General features: G+C 37.6%; 3 protein-coding genes and 1 long non-coding RNA gene across 10 annotated transcripts in view; 1 reads left to right on the top strand and 3 right to left on the bottom strand.

The window, feature by feature from the left end:
- LOC137089953 (uncharacterized) overlaps positions 1 to 8,875 on the bottom strand; it is a 120,058-nt gene extending 111,183 nt beyond the window's left edge. The window contains exons 1-2 of one of the 6 annotated variants that reach the window (XR_010907803.1): positions 8,573 to 8,875; positions 7,512 to 7,621 (exon numbers count right to left, since the gene is read on the bottom strand). This is a non-coding gene — a long non-coding RNA (uncharacterized lncRNA). The other 5 variants (XR_010907801.1, XR_010907802.1, XR_010907800.1 and 2 more) reach the window with 5 other exon arrangements.
- Positions 1 to 25,991, top strand: part of si:dkey-154p10.3 (PX domain-containing protein 1) — a 450,183-nt gene that overhangs the window by 107,356 nt on the left and 316,836 nt on the right. The window lies entirely within an intron of this gene.
- On the bottom strand, positions 11,590 to 13,674 carry mycb (MYC proto-oncogene, bHLH transcription factor b). Its single transcript, XM_067453545.1, has 3 exons — positions 13,501 to 13,674; positions 12,666 to 13,338; positions 11,590 to 12,467 (listed from the first exon to the last, which is right to left on the bottom strand). The coding sequence occupies exons 2-3, from the start codon at positions 13,327 to 13,329 to the stop codon at positions 11,920 to 11,922; spliced, it is 1,212 nt and encodes a 403-aa protein (XP_067309646.1). The 5' UTR covers positions 13,330 to 13,338; positions 13,501 to 13,674; the 3' UTR covers positions 11,590 to 11,919.
- ankhb (ANKH inorganic pyrophosphate transport regulator b) overlaps positions 17,796 to 25,991 on the bottom strand; it is a 28,437-nt gene continuing 20,241 nt past the window's right edge. For both annotated transcript variants that reach the window (XM_067453542.1, XM_067453544.1), the window contains 4 exons: positions 25,254 to 25,383; positions 23,828 to 23,951; positions 23,615 to 23,714; positions 17,796 to 19,144 (listed from right to left, as the gene is read on the bottom strand). In XM_067453542.1, the coding sequence (XP_067309643.1) occupies positions 19,004 to 19,144; positions 23,615 to 23,714; positions 23,828 to 23,951; positions 25,254 to 25,383 (495 nt within the window). In that variant the 3' untranslated portion in view covers positions 17,796 to 19,003. The remainder of the gene's footprint in view (positions 19,145 to 23,614; positions 23,715 to 23,827; positions 23,952 to 25,253; positions 25,384 to 25,991) is intronic.

Raw genomic sequence — 25,991 nt, 5'->3', positions numbered from 1 at the left:
TGTCAGGTTATGGAGTCTGGCGCCTCGCAGCATCTTTCAGCTACGAATGAAATGCAGGACAGCGGTCTCAAGTTCAAAGTCCACCCGCAGACCGCTAACGTTAGTCCATCTCAGGCTCGAGAAACAGCGCTGATACGGTGGAAATGGGATAACAGACCGGTTGATTACACTTGAATTACTTTTAAATGTTCAATTTTTACTTCTAAAATGTTTGTTACATGAGTTTAAATGTTGTAAAATAACTGTTATTCTTTACATGTCAAAACAGTAATATATGCTGTAACGTGTAACGTTACTCGTCGACAATAAAGGCCATGTCATGTATAAGTGTGTTTGTGTGGACTGTGGAGTATTTTACAAAGGTTAAGAGGAAATTAAAGTTATACTATACAAGTTAGTAATACTCATAAATAAAAACAGTTCATATTAGTCATAAATATTGTTTTTTAAAATGCTTTTTACCCAATTTTTTCTACTCAATTGAATTTGTTAATGTAACAAATGCAGTTACTCAGATCTACTTAATTTTTTTACTTACATTTACTCAGTTCTTATGGTGTCTATAATTGATTTCACTGCTTTAAAATTTACTCAATTTGTTTAGTGTAAAAATGTTTCACCAAAAAAATTGAGTAAATCATAGTATTAGTTTTTAGAGTGTAGGGCAACATGACCTCTTCAAGTATTTTAACATATGCAAACTGATCCATGATCCCTGGTATGCGATAAATAGGCCCAACACCATAGTAGGAGAAACATGCCCATATCATGATGCTTGCACCTCCATGCTTCACTGTCTTCACTGTGTACTGTGGCTTGAATTCAGAGTTTGGGGGTCGTCTCACAAACTGCCTGTGGCCCTTGGACCCAAAAAGAACAATTTTACTCTCATCAGTCCACAAAATGTTCCTCCATTTCTCTTTAGGCCAGTTGATGTGTTCTTTGGCAAATTGTAACCTCTTCTGCACATGCCTTTTTTTTAACAGAGGGACTTTGCGGGGGATTCTTGAAAATAGATTAGCTTCACACAGACGTCTTCTAACTGTCACAGTACTTACAGGTAACTCCAGACTGTCTTTGATCATCCTGGAGGTGATCATTGGCTGAGCCTTTGCCATTCTGGTTATTCTTCTATCCATTTTGATGGTTGTCTTCCGTTTTCTTCCACGTCTCTCTGGTTTTGCTCTCCATTTTAAGGCATTGGAGATCATTTTAGCTGAACAGCCTATCATTTTTGGCACCTCTTTATAGGTTTTCCCCTCTCTAATCAACTTTTTAATCAAAGTACGCTGTTCTTCTGAACAATGTCTTGAACGACCCATTTTCCTCAGCTTTCAAATGCATGTTCAACAAGTGTTGGCTTCATCCTTAAATAGGGGCCACCTGATTCACACCTGTTTCTTCACAAAATTGATGACCTCAGTGATTGAATGCCACACTGCTATTTTTTTGAACACACCCCTTTCAACTAATTCAACTAATTGCCCAATTGCACAGCCTTAAGAGCGTGCATATCATGAATGCTGGGTCTTGTTTGTTTTCTGAGAATCTACTGAACCTACTGGTAACTTGTTTGCCACGTAGCAATAAAAAATATACTAAAAACCTTGATTATTCTGGTTAGTCACATTGTACTGCTATTATTTTGAACAAGACTGTATATATATATATATATATATATATATATATATATATATATATATATATATATATATATATATATATATATATATATATATATATATATATATATATATATATATATAAAACATAACGTATACACACACATTGTATATCACCACATCCAAAATGTGTACAAGTGCAAAGCACTAAAATATGATACTTGTTGTTATTATTTATTAATTAGCCTATTGTTCTTACCCCCAAGCGAACAAACAAAATAGATAAATTTAAAAAAGAAAAATAAGGGGAAGACACAAAGAAGGAGAGAGATTGATGGGGACATATGGAAGGATGGAAAAGAGAAAGGAAAAAAGAAAATGGGGGGGGTGATAGGACCAATTTAGAATGTAGAAATGCACAGTCCCACTCCAAGATGTCTTGGAAGGGCCAGCCAAATCACCCGGGCAGGACCATCCAGAGAAGTGGTGCATGACCCGGTTGTGTCTTTGCCTTTGGTGCTTGGATATTACTAAAAGTGAAGCACCAGATGTGGTTGTAAGGTGTGTGTGTGTGTGTGTGTGTGTGTGTGTGTGTGTGTGTGTGTGTGTGTGTGTGTGTGTGTGTGTGTGTGTGTGTGTGTGTGTGTGTGGAGTATCATATCTAGTCCATTCCTGGTCTACAGACGAGTTGGCCATGTGGTGGTCCTGTGTCTGTGATGACCGTGGTGGATTATGATGATGATGATAGAATCATACAATGATAGGCTTGTAGATAAAAAGAGATAATGGGACTTGAATACTAGATATATGTGCAGTTCAAACCTTTAAAGTCCTTCACACAAACCAAATGCTACAAACGGGTCTGATGGATGCCATAACAGTATTACAGATCATGAAGCTGCTATATAGTCATTATTAGGGCTGGGTACTGACACAAATTTCGATTACAATTCGATTTGATTCAATATTGATTATTTTGGATATATATCGGGTACAATACATGGCAAATTTTCTCTAGGAAAACAGATCTCTGAACTAATGCTGTAAACTATGGGAGTCAGATGTATTCAAACATATTGAAGAACATTAAATATAATGAATATATATTTATCAAAATGCTCTTTTCATTTTTCCAGCTCATTAACAAGTTTATGGACCCTAGATACGGTTTTTCTGAGATAAATCTGACGTTACGGTTTTACTGACGTCTTTCCACGGTTTAAACACTATTTTTTAACACACTGAGCCAGAGCGATCTCACGCCACAGCGCTAAAACGGTATTTATGTTTTTGAATTTTGTAATAAATGGATGTAATTTGAAATCTGAGACTTTGTTTCATATGAATAGTAACAAAGCACAAAGATTATTTTGATGTAATGAATGGGAGGCACAGCACGTTGCAATGTTTCGTTCATTCAACTGAAAACAGAATGACCGATCGATTCATTGGGATTAAAGAATCAATATCGGTTCATAAAAATGAGAATCTATTAAAATCGAGAAATCAATATTTTTACCCAGCCCTAGTAATTATGTTAAATAAATATAAAATTGAATTACAGCAGTTGGTACGCACTTTCATTATTTATCAGGCATAAAAAGGTCTACTACATTTACCGTAGGGCTGTACAATATATCGAAATTATCGAAATATCTCAAATGTAAATATCTGAATGATTTTAATAGGCTACTTCAACATTGTGAATAGTGTACGTTTTAGGTCAACGCATATAGCTGAGGATAGACTGGACACGACTGTTACTTATGGGACTTGTTTAATGTTAAAAATAGTTATTAAACGCAATCATTTTCGAAAAACAATAACTTGCAGTCTTGCGCCGTCTGACGTCTGACACGCACGCACACGCATACACACATCGAAACGTGAACGATTTGTTTGCTAAAACACAGCTGGTCACTTTCAGAAGTTGTAGCGATGCTTTCTTTTCCCAGGAAGAACGTGAAACACAAATGGTTTCATTCTCAGTTTTAAATATATTTTTTTATATAACTTAAAATAGATTTTACACACAAATTGCAATATTGTATCGCATATCGAATATCGCATTATTTAACAAGACATTGCATATCGCATTTTTCTTCAAAATCGCACAGCTCTACTTTACCGCTAGCTTCATTATATTTTGAATTCTGCGTTGATATTTCTGGAGAACAAATCTGTGATCCATTTTTGGTAGAGTTCAGAAGTAGGTGATGGGTTAGCGAGAGCAATAGGATAGGACAACTCAGCGCTTGGACATCTTTCACAAACCACGTTACAACACATAACAGCTGAGCACTTATAATATCACAGCCTCTTATGGAAGCTGCTACCGAAGATTGAGTTTCATATCAATCCCTAAAAAGCCACAGCATACTGCACACTCACAGAGAGAGAGAGCAGAGCTGCTCCTCTCAGTATTTGGGAGACTGCCAGTGGCCCTGATGACTCCCAGTGTGAGAGGACAGGATGAGACTCACTGACATTAGCACCATGTCTGCTTCACACTCATCGTTTAAACACTCAGTGCTAAGAGCCAAAACTGGACCGACTGCAACAGGCAATTACAACAGTCACTCCACAGGGGCACGCAGAGTTTAAAGCAAGATTTCTCTTGGCTTTGTTATTGAGACAAACACAAAGTGTCTGGTTATGTAAATGAAAGAACATGAGTTCAGGCCGTGACTGAGTGACCTTAACCACAGCCTGATTTTCATGACTGACGGACATCATAATGTTCAAACTATGAAGTCATAATAGACATCTGCTGTCTGATATAATGTCAAGTTCATTTTCATGAGTCAGTCAAAAAGATTTCAAACATGAATCTTTTTTATTGTTTTGTCTGATTCTAAATGAACCGGGAACTGTTACTTTTAATTAAAGATACATATTAAAAACTCTTTAGCTGTAATAAAATAGTAGCCCAAATAAAATTATTCACCAAAAATAGTTTTGTTTGGCTATTGTTGAGCAAAACTGTGTGTGATGACCGTGAAATACAATCAGGATCATTACATTGACAGCATCAAATGTTGCAACCCTTTACACTTAATATTACTGTAATGTAATAGCATCTAATGAAGTCATTTATTTTACGGTAATTTTACTCAATGGCTGACTAGGCTTTTTTTTCTTTTTTGGGAGCCATGCAGTACTTTCAAGAGGTTTGGGTTTATACAACAATACCCTCCATGTAACTGCTGTAACCCTGGACCACCAAACCAGTCACATATTCTTTAAAACTGAGATTTATATATCATCTGAACGCTGAATAAAAAGGCTTTCTAGTGATGTATGATTTGTTAGGACAGGACAATATTACAACTTTTTGTAAATCTTGAATCTGAGCGTGCAACTTTTTTTTTAACCTAAAATCACCTATAAAGTTGTCCAAATGAAGTCCTTAGCAAGGCATATTACTACTAATAATACATTTTTAATATATATTAAAAGTAGGACATTTACTAAATATCTTCATGGAATATAATCTATACTTAATATCCTAATGATTTTTGTTATAAAATAAAAAATTTCAACGTATTCAACGTATATTGTTGGCTACACTGTAAAAAAAATCCCTGTAAAATTACGATAAAAAAAATGGCAGCTGTGGTCAACTTTACCGTAAAGATACGGTAGCAACATTTTAGGTTTTACAGATTGAAGTTAAACTTACAGTAAATAACCATATTTCATTAACTGAATAATGTTAATTACCAACCTTTTGAACTATTAATATGTTACACTCTAAAAAAAATGCTGGGTTAAAAACAACCCAAGTTGGGTTGGAAATGGACAAACCCAGAAACTGGGTTGTTTGACCCCTAGTAAATGGATCCATTCAAACAACCCAATTTCTGGGTTTGTCCATTTCCAACCCAACTTGGGTTGTTTTTAACCCAGCATTTTTTAGAGTGTATGTACCTTTGATATACTGACAACCACCAATCACAGTGGTGATGAGAGTCACATGATGAAAAAACTAAGAAGAAACAGTTATTTCAATGAAAATACATCAAATGTGAAGTGTCACACAGGGAATTCTGCATTTTTTCACTGTAAATTACGCAACGACTTATTCTTTTTCACTTCCAAAAACGGAACATTTTACGGTATTTTACTGTAAAAATGCATTAAATGTAAAGTTAGGTCTATTACAGTTATTCACCATATAGTACAGAAACGTTCTGTTAACCAGTTAATGGTTTTAACCATAGCATTTTTACAGTCTTTTACTGTTAAAATCACAAGCATTTTTTACAGTCTATTGCCACAAACATACCCGTGAGACGTATGACTGGTTTTGTCCTCCATCCATAAATGAATCTAATGGGATCAGATAAAAAAGGTGATGCTCAGTGCGAGATCAGTAGACTTGTGTTCCCATATGGGAGAACAGCCAGCCAGCTCGGTTTCTGGATCATTAACTTCAACAAAGTGCCATCCAGCGCATTCAGTTCAACATTCGCACTCATCTAATCAAAACTAATTCAGCCATGTTGCTGCAGCAATCATTTCTGCAAGCTCCAGCAGCTGCTACATCTCCCTAGGTGCGTCTGAATCCATGCTTCATGACCAATGAATAATGAAGTCAGCAGCACAGTTTATATGAGAGACAAATGATACCATTCAGATCTTCTCATGGTCGTCCACCAGACCTCAGGTAAACAGCTGACCTGAAGGACAAGATCAGCCAAAAGACATCCTCCTAAAATTGAACATTTCAGATGCATTGAAAAAGAGGCCCATGCATAGAATACTCAATCATACGGCCATTCAACCGCAACGTAACAGACTGAAATCTAAGCCATCTGATTGAGTCAGGTCTGCTCTCAGGGGACGTGTTAAAGGTATGGAACAGCTTTACACAGCATATCCTTTTAATTTACAGATCTGCACAATGTTCCTGCATTAGTTACAGAATGCAATGCACATTCAGAAGTGTCAGCAGACCTACAGGACAAAATGAAAACTCTGTCATTGACATCATCCTCATGTCCTTCAAAATTTACATGACTTACTTTCTTATGCAGAACAAAAAGGCAGCACAAAGTCACTGGGGTCCTAAACAACACTGGACCCTATATTGACTTTCATTGTATAGACAGCAAACACGTTCCCACAGAAGAACGAACTGCATACAGGTTTGGAATGACAATTCTACAGTCGCTGTTTGCATTAATATAAAATGATCAATTTCTCTATGACTGCAACTAATGATTATTTCTCCCATTCGGTTTTATAAAGAAGTGCAACATGAAGTGACTTTAAGGATTCAAAATGAAAATTTCCTGATCATTTACTCACCCCCATGTCATCCAAGATGTTCATGTCTTTCTTCAGTCGAAAAGAAATTCGTTTTTTTTTTTAGGGAAACATTCCAGTATTTATTTATATAATGGACTTCATGGGGACCAACGGTTGAAGGTCCAAATCAATGCCGTTTCAAAGGGCTTCGAAGGGCTAGCAAAACCTTCAGTCATTTTATAAAAATAAAAAAACACAACCTTTTTTAACTCAAATACAGGACTTCTGTGTTGTTCTTCTTCACAACGTATGAACGTCATCACATCGGAAAGGTCACGCGTGATGCATGTGGAAGTACCGACCCAGTGCTAAAACGAATGTGCAGATATAATCAAACTCCCTTTAAAAAAAATAATGGTAACACAGCAATGTCGGACAATTTTAAAGTTGGAGGAGAATATGAGTTTTTCAGCACTGGGTCGGTATTTCCATCACGTACGTCACGTCACGGCCATGACCTTTCCAACATGATGCTGTCACACGTCGTGAAGAACAACATTTTTTTGTGCATTTGAAGTTCAAAATTAGGTTTTTAAAATGGCTGATGGTTTGTCTAGATCAGACGCTATTCCTCACCTGGGATCGTGATCTCTGAAGCTCTTCCTCTGAAACTGCATTGATTTGGATCTTCAACCGCTGGTCCCCATTGAAGTCCATTATGTGGAGAAAAATCCTGGAATGTTTTCCTAAAAAAAAAACGTAATTTCATTTCGACTGAAGAAACAAAGACACAAACATGTTGGATGAGATGGGGGTGAGTAAATTATCAGGAAATATTCATTTTGAAGTGAACTAATCCTTTAATGTGACATCACATCATGGTAGAGGGAACTCCAGATCATAAATCTCCTACAGGGTAGCCCTGATAGACTGTAAACCTCAGCCTATCACACACAACATAATTTATGAACTCTGTCAACACACTGTACTGAGGGAAGACTGGCGCTGCTTACACACTGACAATGACAAGCTCAGCAAATTAAGAATAAATCTGCAAACCTTACTAAGATATACGTGGCCCTTTTCTGGTAAAGTCATTTAAAAATTGAATTTATCATACAATAACCAATGAACTCTGAAAATATGGCCATTTATAAAATATGCGCAAAACACATGGAAGAAAAGCTTCAATTTTGGAAGCATAACACTGAAACCTTTCAGCAAATTATTATTTTATTTGTTTACAAAAAATAAAAAAGTGCACTCTAGGCTACAGTAGCCTTCATATCCAGTTCAAGAAAACTGTAACTATACACAAACTCTATATAAAATCATCAAATAATTTTTTTTTTAGGTTACATCCAAACTGTATCAATAACAGTCACATTAATGCCATTTTAAAAGTTATTAGTTAACTTCAAATGTCAGTATGTTGCATTAAATCAAGAGGCTTTGACAAATCTGAATAAATCTCTGCTCATTCACATCCAAAGTTCACTACCGAGAATGAATGCACATGGTAATAATAAAAATGTGTCTTTTAATCAATTGTTTCGAGTTTTCTATGCATACCTATATTGATTACTGTACACGCACCTGTGGCACAAAACATAAACACATTTTGTTCCGCTAAAGCTAAGACTTTGTTTCACGACTACTGGATGCATCTTAATCGCAACAATAGAGAAGAACCTTACCCTTTTGGACGCCTTGGGCAGATCAGTTCACTTTCCATGTCTGAAATGTTCTCATTTCCAAATATTTCGCGCCCCAAAGGCTACATTAGCGAGGCTGCTAAGTGTCCGTCCTCTCTCCTCCATGTGCTCACAGCAGCAGCACGCGCATTGCGGAGTCAGCTCAGGGCTTGACGTCACCGCGCCACAACTTCATCTATTACTACACAAAACTATTACGAATTAACTTTTGGCACGTAAAACTATCCTCTATATTGTATATTTAATTGGCATTATCATCCTATTTTTAATAATAAATAAATATCACTGTGTTTGACACAAAAACTTGTACCCTGACTAACAACCTGTCTCAGACACACTGTCAGATTTCAGGACTGTCCCTGTTGAAGAAAAAACAACAACAAACCTCTTATGCTGGTTACGAATGTTTTGAAGCATGGCGCTGGTTTGAGCTGGGCCTTAGCTAGTCATGAGCTGATTTAAGATGGTCCTAAACTGGTTTATGCTGGTCATGAGCTGGTTTATGCTCGTCCTTTGCTGGTCCTAAACTGATTTATGCTGGTCATGAGCTGGTTTATGCTTGTCCTTAACTGGTCATGAGCTGGTTTAAGATGGTCCTAAACTGGTTTATACTGGTCCATCTGGTCACGAGCTGGTTTAAGATAGTCCTAAATTGGTTAATGCTGGTTATGAGCTGGTTTATGCTGGCCCTTAGCAGGTCATGAGCTGGTTTATGCTGGTCCTTAGCAGGTCATGAGCTGGTTTATGCTGGTCATGAGCATGTTTAAGATAGTCCTAAACTGGTTAATGCTGGTCCTTAGCTGGTCATGAGCTAGTTTAAACTGGTCCTAAACTGGTTTATGCTGGTCGTTAGCTGGTCATGAGCTGGTTTATGCTGGTCATGAGCAGGTTTAAGATAGTCCTAAACTGGTTTATGCTGGTCCTTAGCTGGTCATGAGCTAGTTTAAACTGGTCCTGAACTGGTTTATGCTGGTTGTCAGCTGGTTTATGCTGCTCATGAGCAGGTCTAAGATAGTCCTAACCTGGTTTATGCTGGTCGTTAGCTGGTCATGAGCTGGTTTAAACTGGTACTAAACTGGTTTATGCTGTTCCTTAGCTGATCATGAGCTTGTTTAAACTGGTCCTGAACTGGTTTATGCTGGTTGTCAGCTGGTTTATGCTGGTCATGAGCAGGTCTAAGATAGTCCTAACCTGGTTTATGCTGGTCGTTAGCTGGTCATGAGCTGGTTTAAACTGGTACTAAACTGGTTTATGCTGGTTTAAGTTAGTCTTAAGATTGTGTTTGCTGGTCCTAATCTGGTTTATGATGATCCTAATCTGGTTTATGCTGGTCCTAAACTGGTCATGAGCTGGTTTAAGATGGTTTTAAACAGGTTTATGCTGGTCATGAGCTAGTTTTAGCTGTTCCTTAGCTGGCCATGAGTTGCTTTAAGATGGTTTTAAGATGGTGTCTGATAGTCCTTAGCTGGTTTAAGATGGTCCTGAACTGGCTTATGCGGGTCCTAAACTCGTAATTAGCTGGTTTAAGATGGTCATGAGCTGGTTTAAATTGGTCTAGACAGGTTTATGCTGGTCCTTAGCTGGTCATGAGCTGGTGTAAGTTTGTCCTGAGCTGGAGCTGGAGCTAGTTTCTTAGCACCAACACTTGATCCTCTTAAACCAGTTTAGGACCGTCTTAATCCAGCTCATGATCAGCTATGGACCAGCATAAACCAGCAGCCATGATTCAATACTTACCTAACCAGCATGCAATGCTTTTTTCAGCAGGGTTAATCAGGAATCTTCAGCATATTTCTTGTTTTTTCCTCCATATGAATCCAGTGTGGGTAATAAAACACTGTCTTATCTACTATAAAGAACGCAACTCTCAGGTTTTTAAATTGTGAAACTCAGGATGACAATGCAGACCATAAAATGACATGACACTGACAGTATTTACCTTTGGACATTTTTGCTCCAAGAATTCATTAGAGGATGCCTGACCAACTGGAGTGTGTTTTTAATGTATTCATGCATGTGTTCTGATAAGAGTAAATGGTTAAGGTGTTTGAGCATGTGTGCAAGAAAGAAACGGCATCCAGAATGGTTTCCTTAAAAGTTCAAACATCCAGTTGGCAGGACAACTAAATTATAGAGAAAATAAAGAAAAGTTAAAAGGGTATGAAGAGGAGAACGCATGCCAGGGATGGGCAATGTTGGCCCTGCATAGTTTAGCTCCAAATAACCATGATTAAAAAAATAAGAACTCAGCTGCCTGATCCTGAAGACATTGATTAGCTTGTTCATGATGGATTAGAGATGGAGCTAATCTCCACAGGACAGCAGCGTTGCCCACCCCTTATGGATGTGATCTACCAAACCCTAGACACTCCCATTCCAACATGATCTTCTGAGATACATGCATCGGATTTTTCTTTATGTAATAATCAGTTGATTTTGTGTCTGTCCCTATTCAAATAAGCAATAATAATAAAACTGCCCCTCAACTGGAAGGTGCATCTTTTTTGATGCAGGTGCATAAAAGTTTAGTTAAATGTCTACACATTTTACCTTCACATTTATTATTTAAAAATATGCCTTGAAGTTAAAGTATAGAGAAAAATTAGAAGTACTTGTTTATTTTCTTGTGGAATAAACAAAAAAGCCCACCCACTGTAAAGTTCTTCTATTTGAGCCAGTGTAGCCAAGAGCATGAACAGTAGTAACTGAATCCGTATGTAGATGTGTGAGTCAACCAAAGTGGCTTCATGCAAGGCACTGGCTTTGATCCTTTTAAACAGAGAATGTCATTCTGACACAAGCATTAGTCATCCTATATTAACAAACAGATGGCACTGCCAAGGTAAATGCACAAACATGAGTCTACACTGAAAGTGGGCCAATTCGATTAAACCTTGGATAGGTGCATCACCTTAATGGATTACCTAATGAAAGCTTTGAAGAGGGTCATCATGACAATGATAAAAGGCAAACGCAATGAGTCCACATTGAAGACATGATTAGCCAAAAAACTTTTATAGAGAAATGCATTTTATAATTCAGAACTCAACAGCATCTGAAATACATATGTGCAATATGTACAAAACTTACAAAAACAAAACATTAAGTTAAGGCCAACAGCAAATGGAACTGCAGACCATTTTAATACTAAAAAATAAAATTAAATACAAATAAATCAAACCTCCATTACGTTGAAAAACAAGGCAGTGTAATTGTATAAATCAATGTCAGATTGCTCACTATTTGCCACACCCTTAAGACCTTGCAATTGACTCAACCATACATATTTGCTTAAAACTAGTCCAGTCCATAAATTAAGTCCAAGCAATTTAAGAACTGCTGCTTAACTGCTCAAGTCTCTGCTTCAAATGTTCACATTTCCTCCTTAATTGCTCTTTAAGTGAGATCAGTTTTTGTTCATCTTCTTGCATGCTCACTATGCACTCAGTCGCCTTCTTGAGTATTACTACTTTGGCAGCTTTCTCGTTGTTCGCCACGTCAGGAATCACGTCTCTCAACGCAAAGAAACTCATTTTGAGCTCGTTCCGCCGTTGCCGCTCGAGCACGTTATGAGTCCTCCTTTTATCGTTATCCTCCGAGTCAGACGACCTGGGACTCGCGCATTTTCGGTTGTGGCTAACGTTAATTTGCTTAAACACACGGATGTGGCTGTCGAATTTAATCCGTTTAACTGCGGGCTGCTCGTTCCGCGTGGATGGATGGGCGGCGTAGTTGTGTTGGTGAATATTAACGTGACACCGCTTGAGGACGACGGGGCTCTGATGCGTTGCGTTAGCGTCAGACTTTCTCACAGACTTTCTCTTTTCCACCGTGACAACGTCGATCTCCTCCTCCTCCTCCTCTTCTTCTTCATCATCTAGTGGGATAAAAAAAAGACAATGTCAAATTACAACTCATTCACACTAGCGTAGAATAACGCGCAGTGGGTGGGAGCGTCGCCTTACGTAAATTACGCTACAAGCCAGATCTTATTCTTAAAGAGACATACGCACTACTAATTACAGCTCATGAATTAACTTGTCAAGCACAGTTAGAACAAACTAACGTTACTCACCGGAATCGCTGTCACTGCTGCTGCTACTCCCGCTGTTTGGTGGAGTATCCAGTATCAGTTTTGTGGAGGTTGTTGTGGACGACGGTTTGCACGGCTTAGAGCTGTTAACGTTAGTCAACGGGAAGGGGAACACTACAGACGGGTCAATGCACTGCGATGTAGGGGTGCTTATATCCTGAAGGTAGCTACCGTTAGGGCTGGACCGACAGGCGTCCGTTAACGGTAAATCTTCCCGGGAGGACTCTTTCCTCGCCGCCTGGAGCGACGCCAGTCTCTCCGACACCACCTTCTCCAGCTTCGCCGCGGCGGAAAACCCGCTCCACATACAGTCCTGAATTATAATCGACTTCAGAAAAGATTGGGAGTAGTCCGCATCGCATATAAAACTGTGGTTGACCACGTCGTCCCCGAGAAACTCCGACACCATCTCCAGCTGATCGGCAGTGGAGGGGAAGGAGTCCGACAGAGAGGGACGCCGGCTCGGGGACAGGGGTGGAGTGGGGAGCAGTTCAAATTTCTTCCATATATCCTCACTGGGCGCTGGTGGTTGTCCGTGTTGGTGGTTATAAAAATCCTCATCCTCGTTGTCGAAATAAAAATAGGGCTGGTAGGAATCGTAGTCGTAATCATAGTTTTTACTCGCCATACTTGAATTCAGCGGCATGGTGAGTGCCTGTAAAGAAGAGGCATAATTAGGATCTTGCCCTTTAAATAGACAGCGATTCATCTTAAGAAAAACCTTCAGAAGTGGTTGTCTTAACTTGTTACGCATGACATCTAAATTCTTTCCAAAATTAATTAAATGGTCATAAATGCCACATTCAGAAGGACTTACCGTAGCTATGGTGGAACTGACAATATGGTCAGATGCCAGTGAGAGTGAAGTAGAGAGTAAAAGTAAGTCCAAAGTGGGAGTGTGTCGAGCGGCTCAACCTGCGCACTTCTGCGACTGCAGCACCCGAGCGGCTGCTTGTCATTTACTGCAAGATTTCGAACAGCTGCTCCCGCAGGTTTTAATACTACGGATTGTGGGTTTTCCCCCCTCCCTTACTCTTTAGTGTTCTTGCGCCGTTCGCGCCAAATTTGCCTGACGTAGAGCTGAACAGGCACACCTCTTGTCACGCCTCTTGTCTTGTTAGTTATTATATTAATAATATATTTTATTTATAACGCACTTTTCATTCAGAAGATTAGACCCATGACAATGTATACAGCCAGTGAATAAAGATGCGAGCGTAGCTATTTAACGAAAACGAGTTACATATGGAGCTACTTGTCTTTGCGGAGTTATTCCGGGAGCGGATCTTTGATGGAAACATGGCTCGAGTTCCGCTTGAGAATCTAGTGAGTGTAGTGTAAGTGTACATCAGCACCATAGACAGCATGATGTCTAGCACACAACGCCTCTTATTTACAATTTTTTTCAAGTTCCTCTGACTCCAAGCTGTCTAGGTGTTACAAGTCGTGGTTTTATATACATCCACAAATGTAACACAAATGTACACGTTGAATAAAACAAATCCGCAGTCACTTGTAAAACAAGTCCTACTCATCGTAATGATATATTTCTGATAATTAAATTAAAACTGACGACTATTTTTGAGAATAAAAATCATTCCCTTTTATTGTTGCCTATTTGTTTACTTTTTAATTAAGTTTTTCCATTACTGCCATCTATTACTTATGCATATGATCTTCATCATCATGACCATTGTTATTAAACAAATCAAGATTAGTGGCAGCTTTATTACTGATTATCAAAATGAGAAAGATGTAGTGTTTGGTCTTGACTTGATGGCTGAAGGAGTAAACATGTCTCGGTTTATCCTCCAGAAGGGGCTAGTGCTTCCCTCTGGTGGCCATCAAATGCTATAGTATTTGTTATAGAGATTACCGGAGATTATTATCGCTCCGAGATCGAGACAAACATTGATCTGCAGTCATTAACATATTAAACAGGAATTAAATATTTACTTAAAACAGTCTGAAGAAGATTTTAAACTGGCATTTTAAAATGGCTTGTGTTGTAGAACATTTCAGAATGTATAATGTAATATATAATACATTTTAATATAATATAATATAATATAATATAATATAATATAATATAATATAATATAATATAATGCTGACCACTGCAGGTCAGAAGTTTGGGTTCTGCCAGATTTTGATAGAAGTCTCTTATGCTCATTAAGGCTGAATTTATTTGGATAATAAATACAGTAAAACAGTAACATTATAAACTAATCAACTGTTTTCTTTTAATATATTTTGAAATCTAATTTATTCCTGTGATCAGAGCTGTATTTTCAGCATCATTACTCCAGTCTTCAGTGCGTGATCCTTCAGAAATCCCTCTAACATGCTGATTGATGCTCAAGCAACATTTATGAGTATTATCAATGTTCAAAACAGTTGTGCTGCTTAATATTTTTGTGGAAACTGTTTTTCAGGATTTTTTTTAATAGACAGATTTTGTAAACAAAGTCACTTTTGAACAATTTATTCATGCTTTGCAAAAGGACAAAAGCTCATTTTATAGCCTATACACTGTAAATTCATATATACTGTATATATGTTCAGTTTACTTTAAAGAAAAAGTTTGAGAACCGATTGCCTTAATTTTGCAAAGCAAACTTAAAGTGGAAAATGGAGTTAATTTAGTAATCAGTTAAAAGTAAAGAAAGCTAACACCTCCCAAGTAAATTAAGTAATAAATATTAAATAAAAGTTGGTTTAATGCCAATTCTGGTTCTAGAATATTTACTAATCTTACTTAAGATTTAATATTAAGGTTACTACCTAAGTAATTCCATTAGCATTAACATTGTTTGTTCTGCAAACATAAATACTATTAAATACTATTATTCTCAACGTAGTTTTAATCTGTCATTTTCAGCTGGTGATTTAAAAAGAACTATGTGCAGTTGGTTTCCACGTTTTTTTTTTTTAAATAAAGTGAACGTATTTTTAGTAGTTCAACTAGCATTGAATGCACTTAACACTCAAGTACACTTAAGCTTAATTGCATCAAATTACTCTTACTTAAAGGATTTAAGTTTTGTCAACTTAATTCTGATCTGAGGAAGTGTACTTGAGTCATGAATGAATGAATTGCTTTATTTTACACATATTTTTTGTGCTTTATCTGACAAATTTATTTGCTGTCTTTTGTCAGTATAACCCAGAAAATGGCAGCAAATAAAATAGAAATGGTCTAAGTAAAAAAAAAAAAAACTTTTTTGTGTGTGTTTTGCATGCTGAATGTTAAAGTCATTGCAAGATATTGTCACCAAATATAGTTATTATATTAACCAAATTAAAAGCTTGTCTTAGTTGTTATCAATATATATATATATATATATATATATATATATATATATATATATATATATATATATATATATATATATATATATATATATATATATATATATATATATAAATTAAGTGAGTTTTTCCTTGAAACAAACTAAATTATTTGCCAATGGGGTGAGAAAAATAATCTTATTTCTGTTTGGGACGGAAACAAGAAACAAGATTTCAATCAGAAACAATGTCATTTTTCCCACCATATTGGCAGATAATTTAGCTTGGTTTAAGCAAAAACTCACTTCAGTTTGATTTAATTTTTAACAAAACAAGAAAAAATATCTTATCTTATGTTTTACTTGTAAGTAAATGCATCTTGATTTAAGAATTGTTAGATATTTAGACTATAGAAAAAATTTCTAAGTAAGAAGAGCATCTTTTGCAGTATTGGGACACTCCTCCAAATCCGTGAATTCAGATGTTCACTCACTTCATGGCCACAGGTATATAAATCAAGCACTATGGCATGACGTGTCTACACACATTTGCTACAGACCTCCAAACTTCATGTGTCAAACTAATCAAATCAAACTAAATCAAACTTAATTCCCAGAAGAGTTGAAACTGTTATAGTTGCAAAGGGTGGGCCAACTCCATATAAACCCTACAGCTTAAGAATGGGATGTCTTTAAAGTTCATGTCAAGTCAGGCATCCAAAAACTTTTAGCAATATAGTGTCGCTCAAATGGTAATACAATGGGGGAAATGATTGACTGAAGAAAATGGACGACATTGACAGAACACTGCACTTTACAGTCAAGTTAAGTTTGTTGACATCAGAACAACTGGACAACGTTCAAAGTGACAGTTCTGCCAACAATCAACATTCTTCTTGTCGGTCCAAAACGGTATGACTTGCTTTATTTTGTGAAACACAAAATCAGTTTTTAAAAAGTGTTTTTATAATGAAAGTCAAAGGGTCAAATGTTGTTTTTGGACCCCATTGACTCTGATTAGCATATATAGAAAAAAATAACATTATGCTTGGGGGAAAAACAATTAAAAACCATGCGTGGTTTGATAATCTATACCAGGGGTCCCCAAACTTGGTCCTGGAGGGCCGCTGTCCAGCAGAGTTTAGCTCCAACCCCAATCAAACACACCTGGACCAGCTAATCAATGCCTTTATAGGCCCTAGTAAGACATTGATTAGCTGGTTCAGGTGTGTTTGATTGGGGTTGGAGCTAAACTCTGCAGGACAGCGGCCCTCCAGGACCGAGATTGGGGACCCCTGATCTATAGTCAGAAAAAAAGGTACATTGCTGTCGCTGGGGCGGTACCTAAGGTACAAAACCGAAAAGGTACTTATATGTACTCTTAAAGAACCTTTTAGGGGTGAGTAAGGTACAAAGGTGTACCTTTTCACTTTTGTGCCTTAGGGTACCGTCCCAGTGACAGCACTATACCTTTTTTTCTGAGAGTGTATATGACTCTAAAATTTCCCTCTCCCCAAAAATGAAGCCCACAAAAGTGAATGTGTATGTCTGGGCAAGTGGGCATACTTGCCTCACTCTCCGTTGTGTGTTTAGATGTCCTGCCAGTGTCAAAGTCGCACGACAGGGGGCGTCATTTCACCGCGATCAAATCCATTTATTCGCTCATATTTTCACGCCAGACGCATTGCAAATTAGGTGTTAATTCGATGTACCTTTGTCCTTTTTTAAAGTTTAATTTTTTCTCCATCACTACCTCTAGATATAATTTAACCTTTTCCTTGTAGCAGACTTCTCATCAGCTGCAGTAAAAGTGACAAACACACTCTTTTCTTCATTTTAATAGAAGACAGAACATAAGAACCTCACCATTTAGACCACTTTAAACCACATTTTCAATGTTTAATAAGAGGACCAAAGACTTTTTATATTTTGTAAACTGTAATAAATGTTTCTATCATTATTAGTACTTTGTATTGTCCAGGAAATCTCTAACACAAACTAAGCCAGACTTCACTATAGTCTAAATGAAACAAACACTGGCTTAAGACATCCGTAACAGCTGTGTATCATCTTGTCCAGTGGAGAAACGTGAAAAACAGCTCGTGGGGAAGGGATCATTAATCAGACTTTATAGTACTTTAATATTTTTCATTACGAACATCCTGAGATACAAAATAAATGCCCAAAATAAATTAAGATAAAAATGTATACTTCCAATAGACGCAATTATGAGAAAACACAGTCCAATTCTTGCTTTTCCTACAATATACAGAGTTCACAACATCACCCATACAAAATGTATCATATTTTATACACCTACAACATATGGTATGTATATTTAAAAAAATAGGTCCTCTAGAAGATGACCCATAAACTCCAACCATTTGTCACTCTGAAACTGTTGTTTCTGAAAGATGTCCATCAAATTAATTCTCAATTCCAATATAAATCTGTGATATATATATATATATATTTATATCCTCTGTTGACATTTCTTGTAATGATAAAAGCCAAAAAAAAGTGAGTTGGTCCATTGCCCTGGACCTCAAGTGTCTTATCAAGTCTGTCCTTTCTGTGAAATATTAGAGGTAAGGAAGAAAAAGGGAAATACATTCCAAGCGAATGATGTGACTGCATTTAGCATAGTCTTTCCTTTGAAATGTGTAGGACGGCAGCACATTAAAGATCAGCATACAGAAAAAAATAAGAGTTAATGTACAACATTGCTTTGGTACAAATTAATATCTTCACTGACCTGCATCAGAAGAAAAAAAATCTGACGGCAGCTGGAAGACGCATGTACGCATTTGTATGTCTGCGCGTGTACTGTAACAAAGATATGCTGCAGCGGACACAACTGATATCTAAATCTCCCTCTGTGTTTATCTGAGCTGTGCACATTGACAAGTGAGCTGTGCTCTCGCTTCGGCAGGAGGGAAAGGGCGGCAGTAAGCAATAAGTACTGTGCCCGAAAAAAGCAAAAAGGCCCTGATTCCCACAATGCATCCTGCTCAGCCTAGAATCCACAGCTCAGTATTCTTCCAGCTCTTCCTCATCCTCTTCTCTTAGCTCCACAATGTCGTCCATGCGACCCCCTGCCCTGACCTCGTTCATGGGGGCAGAGTCCTCCCCGTCGATGGTCAGGTCTTCATCTGACTCTTTCTTTTTCTTCTGTGTGGGCAGAAAGTCATTTTTTAAAAAACAACGTCATTTTATCACAACAGACTAGGTTTTATTGATCAAACACGAGCAAAACCTATTTGTTTAAAGGAACACTCCACTGTTTTTAGGAATATGGCTTATTCAACTTCTTTCCTACATTTAGATATGTGGCCAAATGCATTTTTGTCTGTTTTAGTTTGGCAGGGTTGCCGCTAGCTTAGCTTAGCATAATGAATGAAATCCTATGTTGCCAGCTAGCATGCTTGCGCCCAAGCAGCAGTTCCCCGTCAAGTCAATATTTGCCAAGGAAATCTCCTAGTCTTAATCTGCATCACTTTTTGTACTCGTTGTGAATACGCAGGCCACAATAAGTAATTAGGTGTAGGGGTGTAACGATACGCGTATTCGTATTGAACCGTTCGGTAGGAGGCTTTCGGTTCGGTACGCGGTACGCATTATGTACCGAACGGTTCTTGGACTAATTAATTAGATTTGGAAAATAAAAAAGTGTGTGAAATATAATAATATGCGTTCAACAAGGTAGCCCAATAACCAAAACGACATAACAGGCAATATTGCATATGCCCCTGACACCGCCGAAGTGAAAGAAAAAAAAAAACATATGTTTTAGGCTGCTCAGTCAGGTGCTCGCTTACTCAGTAGGCTACGCGCTGAATGCTCGTGGCAAAATGGCTATTGCGTTTAACAAACCAGAAATAGAAGATCCTCCAATAACCAACAGGTCTGGTGTTTGGGTGAACTTTGGATTCCTGGTAAGCTATGATGGTGTTGGCAAGATTGATTTATTAAAAAACAACGGTATGTCGTATTTGCTGATGGTACAGCGGCGGGAATAATTCATGTCATGTCAATCAAAGCCGACAACAAGACGATCTTGTTGTCTTTACGCCGACAACAAGACGATAAAAAGGAGAAACAGCCACAAACTATCCCACAAACTATCCCCGCAGCATTTAGACAGACATTTCCAACTTATTCAAATGGCAAAAGACATCACCACGGCGAGTGGTCCATTTATAGCCGCGGATATGAGACCTAACGCCCGTTTCACACATACTCCGTCTGCATCGCGTGTGCGGTGCGTATTTTTTTCCGTACCCATGTTAACGGATGACAGCTTTCAAACTGCACGCGGGTGCTGTCCGTCAGTCCGTTCCAGGAGCGTTGTGTCTGCAGCAGTGCACGGATCGTTTTCGTACCGAGTCTATTTTTTGCTGCGCTGCGTTGCTGCGTTAAAGTGATAGAACATTGTTCGCATTAAAATAAACATGTACTGACGCGAAAATCTAGTAATTTCACCACAGATGCATCTCATTTAAAATATACTCTTGTTTCAAAGTCAACACATGGCTTTTTTTCTCAAGTAAAGCAACAAAACGACACCTTACCTGGCATTTAGGTTAAAAAAAGGTGCCATAATGGATAGCACTCATACTTTCTTGGAGTGAAAAGCAAAGTTCTTTTTGACCTGCAGGATTTCTTTTAAAAGTGTGTAAAAACGAAAGTAAAGACTAGAGTCGGCTGTTTTTGAATAGACTATTGTAAGTTTCTAATTTAAAATGTTTGTGATTTAAGGCTATAAACTATGTTTAAATGTTTTGCCACTTGTGTGAGCTAAATCTAAAGTATATAAATATGAATAAATGAATTTAATAAAATGATGTTTAAATGTAGTAGGCTACGTAACCTGACTTCTATTAAAGAGTAAACAAAGAAAATTGGAATTCTGACGAGGCATGTTCAGTAAAAACTTTTGGATTTTAAATAAAAAATAATGAATAAATGCTGTGTTTGTGGTATGCAACAGCGGATCAGTTGCGGACTGCAAACGCAGCATATGTAAAAGCACTACAGGGTGTGGGGCTCCTGCAACGCACACGCAACGCAACGCAACACGCACAGCACACGCTAATGTAAAGAGCTAATGTCTTATTCCTGTAACTACATAGAAGATGGGTAAAATCATACAACAACAAAAAATCATACTTTGTTAGTTTTAATAAAATAATAATAAAAAAAGATAATTTCTGCCAATTTTTTTTTTTGCTGTATCTAAAACATACCGAACCGTACCGAACCGAACCGTGACACCAGTGTATCGTATCGAACCGAACCGTGAATTTTGTGAACCGTTACACCCCTAAGTGGGGTATTTTTTTTGGGGGGATCACTTTTACTCGGGACATGCTAGCTGGCAACATAGGATTTCATTCATTATGCTAAGCTAAGCTAGCGGCGACCCTGCCAAACTAAAACAACGCATGCTCTGAGACAAAAATGCATTTGGCCACATATTAAAAAAATGTAGGAAAGAAGATGAATAAGCCCTATTTTTAAAAACGGTGGAGTGTTCCTTTAAATCATTCATAATCCATCCGTACATAATCTGTCATCATATTGAACTGAATGTGACATTTATGCAAGAATGGTTTACAAAGGTTTTACAATGAAATATGTGATGTGGAGTTTGTAAAAAGATAACATTTTACAACACGGTCTCATTTGTTAAATTGATAAATACAGATTTTATTAACCTTTGTTAATGTTACTTAGCAAATATTTTCATGTTTGTTCACAGTGCATTAATTAATGTTAACATATTGACGTGAACAGGTTTTATTTAGGATTTTTTATTCACATTTTAAACACTGATCAGCGAACACAAACTGAAGCTCAACTTTAACTGCTTGATGCGCAAGAATAAACCTCATTGGTTCTTGAGGAAGCTCAAACGACCTGCATAACAAATGAGATCAAACCTCATTAGTTCTCGTACGTCAAGCGAACATGCTAGAGCTTCCTATACCATATCTGATGTGCAAGTTTATCAATGTTTATATGTGAATAAAAGCCTAAATTTAATCATCATATAAAGCGATCATGTCTCTTCCAAAAATGTGGACTAAACCACTCAATTCATATGGATTAGTCTTTCGATCTCTTTATAAACGTTTTGAAGCGTCAAAATGGTAAAAAATAAAATCTTCATTTGTGATCCAATGATGAAGTTGACAGAATTAATGACAGAATTAGGTGAACTAACCCTTTAAAGAAATGGCACAAATAAAAAATTCATTGACTCTTTTGTAGTTACATGGTGTACTATGAAAAGTTGTGATTTTCTAGGCCGATTTGGCTAGGAACTATACGCTCATTCCTGCGTAAAAATCAGGGAACTATTAAAGGTGCATGTAGTATTTTTGCAGTAAAATATCCAAAAACCACTAGGCCGGTGTTATATATTTTGTTCAGTTGAGTACCTACAATATCCCAGATGTTTCCAACTATTTGTAAATTGTGAGAAAATTGCGATTTTAGCTAAGGACAGGGACGTTTCAGCATAGCATTTGAGAGAGTCGCCTGTCAATTGCGTCATATCTGCGCTACCCTCGGTTTCGGCTTTTATTTGGCAGGAGCGCTTTACTCTTAGCAGTGTGAACAAGTGAACGCACGGAGTAACGTCATAACATCGTTTTAAACACACTTAAATGTATCTAATATGATAAACAGAGCTCCATTACCTCAAAATCATAACCGGAAGAGCTGATCAGTGCAGGCGACCGGCGACTGTGTCCCGTCCCGTCATAATAAAAGTCCCGGTATTCGCGAGGCGGGTATTTGTTTAACAATCGCTCCAGCAGCTCTGATTAGCTCCACAACACTCGGTCCTGCTCTGCTTTAGACTACAGTAACGTTAATATCCGGATGCATGAACATGATTTCTGCCTGAGTCCTATTTTCCACGGGCTGTGATGAGAAGACCACATCTCCCAAGATGCTGCGCTCACACGTTGCGTCATAAACTACGCATTTGTTTTGAATAGGCGCCCTCCAGTGGACGGAAAGTTCCATAGTGCACCTTTAATGATTAATGATAATTAATGATAATACGCAGAGAATCAACAGAAGAATCATGTTTTAAATAGGAAAAATATGTTAAAAAAGCTATGCTAAAAGTGCTACTGCCGGATCCGGAGATCGGCTGAATGGATTCAAAAACAGTAAACCTCAACTGTTTTCAAAAATAGTGGCGTGTTCCTTTAAAGAAAAAAAACCCTTTGTACTCAGAAAACAGTTCAACCTTTAGTTTAAATCAGCCCTCATGATATAGTTGGCCCGTGTCTTGTACATCAGTGTAGTTTTATTGTGTTTACAGCTGTAGCAAAAACTCTTATTTGGAAGAATTCTTGAACTTTGAAATGATCGTAAAAAAAATCACTGCTAGAGAAAACACATTTTTGTAACTGGACTTTTGACTCAAGACCTTATTGTTATTGAAATAGCTACCCGTATTCTCCTGTAAGTGTGTGTGCCTAAAATACACAATAAAGTATTGTAATGAACATGTCTGAAGATTCACAGAACCACATTTGTTATTGCTCTTTTACTGTATTCACTAATCAAATATAAAGCAACTTTTCTCATCAGAGAAAGCTACAGGCTTCAGTGGTATTGTACCTGTTTTCGGTAGACATAGCATGCTGCGATTGCAACCATAGTAGACTCCCCAAGGAAACCAGCCAGCAGAGACCCAACGCCAAGTGTGGCCCCGTGGACCCTGCACAGTTTGAACATGAACAGCTTTCTAATACAGTCTGACACATTTTTAACATACAATTTACTGTCTGTTTCAAGTTTCTACTCAGTAATGTTGTACAATCACACACTTACCCCATGTAAGGCAACACTATGAGACTGGTGATGAGGACAATGATGCGGAGGACAGAGCTGGGCGCCAGGACAAAGGTTTTCTTCAGGGTCATAAGCCAACCAGTCAAATGAGCACGAATAGTCACTGATGAAAAAAACAACAGAGAATTTAGTTCATGCAAATGCGGTCTCGAGCAATCACGTGAAAACACGCATTATATGCCAGTCATTGCATGGCAATCAGTGCCGTTATATCATAAAAGGCAAGTAAAAAAATCACAGGGTACTTTGAGCTCTCATTGTGCTTCTTTCTCTCTCAGTTTCTGTAAGCCTCGGGCATTGTTACTGAAGAATGACCTTTGCCTTTTCAAATGGACATTTTTTTTTAAAGAGCAACTGGTGCCCTTAAGACCATCTGTCCATTTGATAATGCACTGCACATCAGACCCTGGATCATGCTTTTTATTTTGTCATGAGAATGACGAACAAAATGTGCACTCTACTACTGTTCAAATGTGATTTTTCCAAGAAATTAATAGTTTTATTCAGCAATCATGCATTCATTTGATCAAAAGTGACAGTAAAGACATTTATAAAGTTACAGAAGACTTCTTTTTCAAAGAAATGCTGTTCTTTTGGGAAAAAAAATATGAAAAGTAGTAAGCAGAACTTAATAATGTTTTCAACATTGATAATCAGAAATGTTTCTTGAGTACCAATTCATCATATTAGAATGATTTCCGAAGGATCATGTGACACTAAAGACTAATATTTAAAAATATATTTAAACAGAAAACATATTTTATACATATTTTAAACTGTAATAATATTACTGTCCTAACACTTTACAATAAGGTCTCATTTATTAACATCAGCTAATGAATTAACTAACAAAGCAAAACATTTGTTACAGTATTAATTCATCTTTTTTAATACAGCTACAAATGCAGCGGTTCATTGTTTCTTCATGTTAGTTCGTAGAGCATTAGCTAATGTTAACAAATAAAAATTTTGATTTTAATAATATATAATTAATATAACTAAAACTAAGATTAATAACTGTTGTAGAAGTGCAGTTCATTCTTAGTTCATGCTAACTAAAGTAGTTAACTAATAGTAACTAAACAAACCTTACTGTAAAGTGTTACTCTTTTTATTATTCTTGATTAAATAAATGCACCCTTAGTGAACATAAAATACTTCTTTCATTAAATAGTCTTAGCGACGGCACTTTTGAACGATAGTGTATGTCCTGTGTCTTACATGCTTGTTTATTTAATATTTTGGCTATTTTGATTATGCTTTCAACTACCAATAGTAACTGTAATGGTTAAAATTGTACTTCCTTTGCGTTTATTATTGTATTGTAGAAATCATTATACAGATATTTACCCAAAATTGTGTCAAATGTTTGTGTCTTTGTGGACATTTACAGAAAGAGTCATACCTGGAATAGGAAAGAAGGAGAAAATTCGTAATGGGGTGAGACACAGCTCAGCAAAGGCATGATCTACTCCAATGATGTCCACCAGGATCCTCTCAGAAATGTGTGGCGCCCAGAACACCACAAAACAGAGCTGCACAGAGAAAAACAGACTACCTGAATAAGACAATCCAGAAAATCTCACACATAATGTAACGTAATATAACATAGGGAAGTAAATTAGTTAAATAATGCCACAGGCACTAGGGAATACCGTTTCCATGAAAGGCTGAACATGGTGTGCAACAATGCTTAGGTACGTGTCAAAGTAACATCCACTTGGATGGGCAGACCCAAGGTTTCCCAGCAGAACATTGCCCAAAGCATCACACTGCCTCCGCCGGCTCGCCTTCTTCCCATAGTGCATCCTGGGGCCATGTGTTCCCCAGGTAAGCAACGCACACACACCCGGCCATCCACATGATGTAAAAGAAAACGTGATTCCTCAGACCAGGCCACCTTCTTCCATTGCTCTGTGGTCCAGTTCTGATGCTCACGTGCCACTGTTGGTGCTTTCGGCGGGGTCAGGGGTCAGCATGGGCACCCTGACTGGTCTGCGGCTATGCCGCCCCATACACAACAAACTGAGATGTACTATGTATTCTGACAGCTTTCTATCAGAACCAGCATTAACTTCTGGAGCAGTTTGAGCTTCAGTAGCTCGTCTGTTTGATCGGACCACACGGGCCAGCCTTCGCTCCC

This window comes from Pseudorasbora parva, chromosome 9 (genome assembly GCF_024679245.1).
Source record: "Pseudorasbora parva isolate DD20220531a chromosome 9, ASM2467924v1, whole genome shotgun sequence".
In the NCBI taxonomy this organism is placed as follows: domain Eukaryota; kingdom Metazoa; phylum Chordata; class Actinopteri; order Cypriniformes; family Gobionidae; genus Pseudorasbora; species Pseudorasbora parva.
This window is presented reverse-complemented; position numbering and strand designations above follow the sequence as displayed.

Coding starts and splice junctions, on each gene's coding strand:
- mycb (XM_067453545.1), bottom strand. CDS start 13,329: ATGCCGCTGAATTCAAGTATGGCGAGTAAAAACTATGATTACGACTAC. Junction 12,468..12,665: donor CAGCAGTGACAGCGATTCCG/GTGAGTAACGTT, acceptor TTATCCCACTAG/ATGATGAAGAAGAAGAGGAG.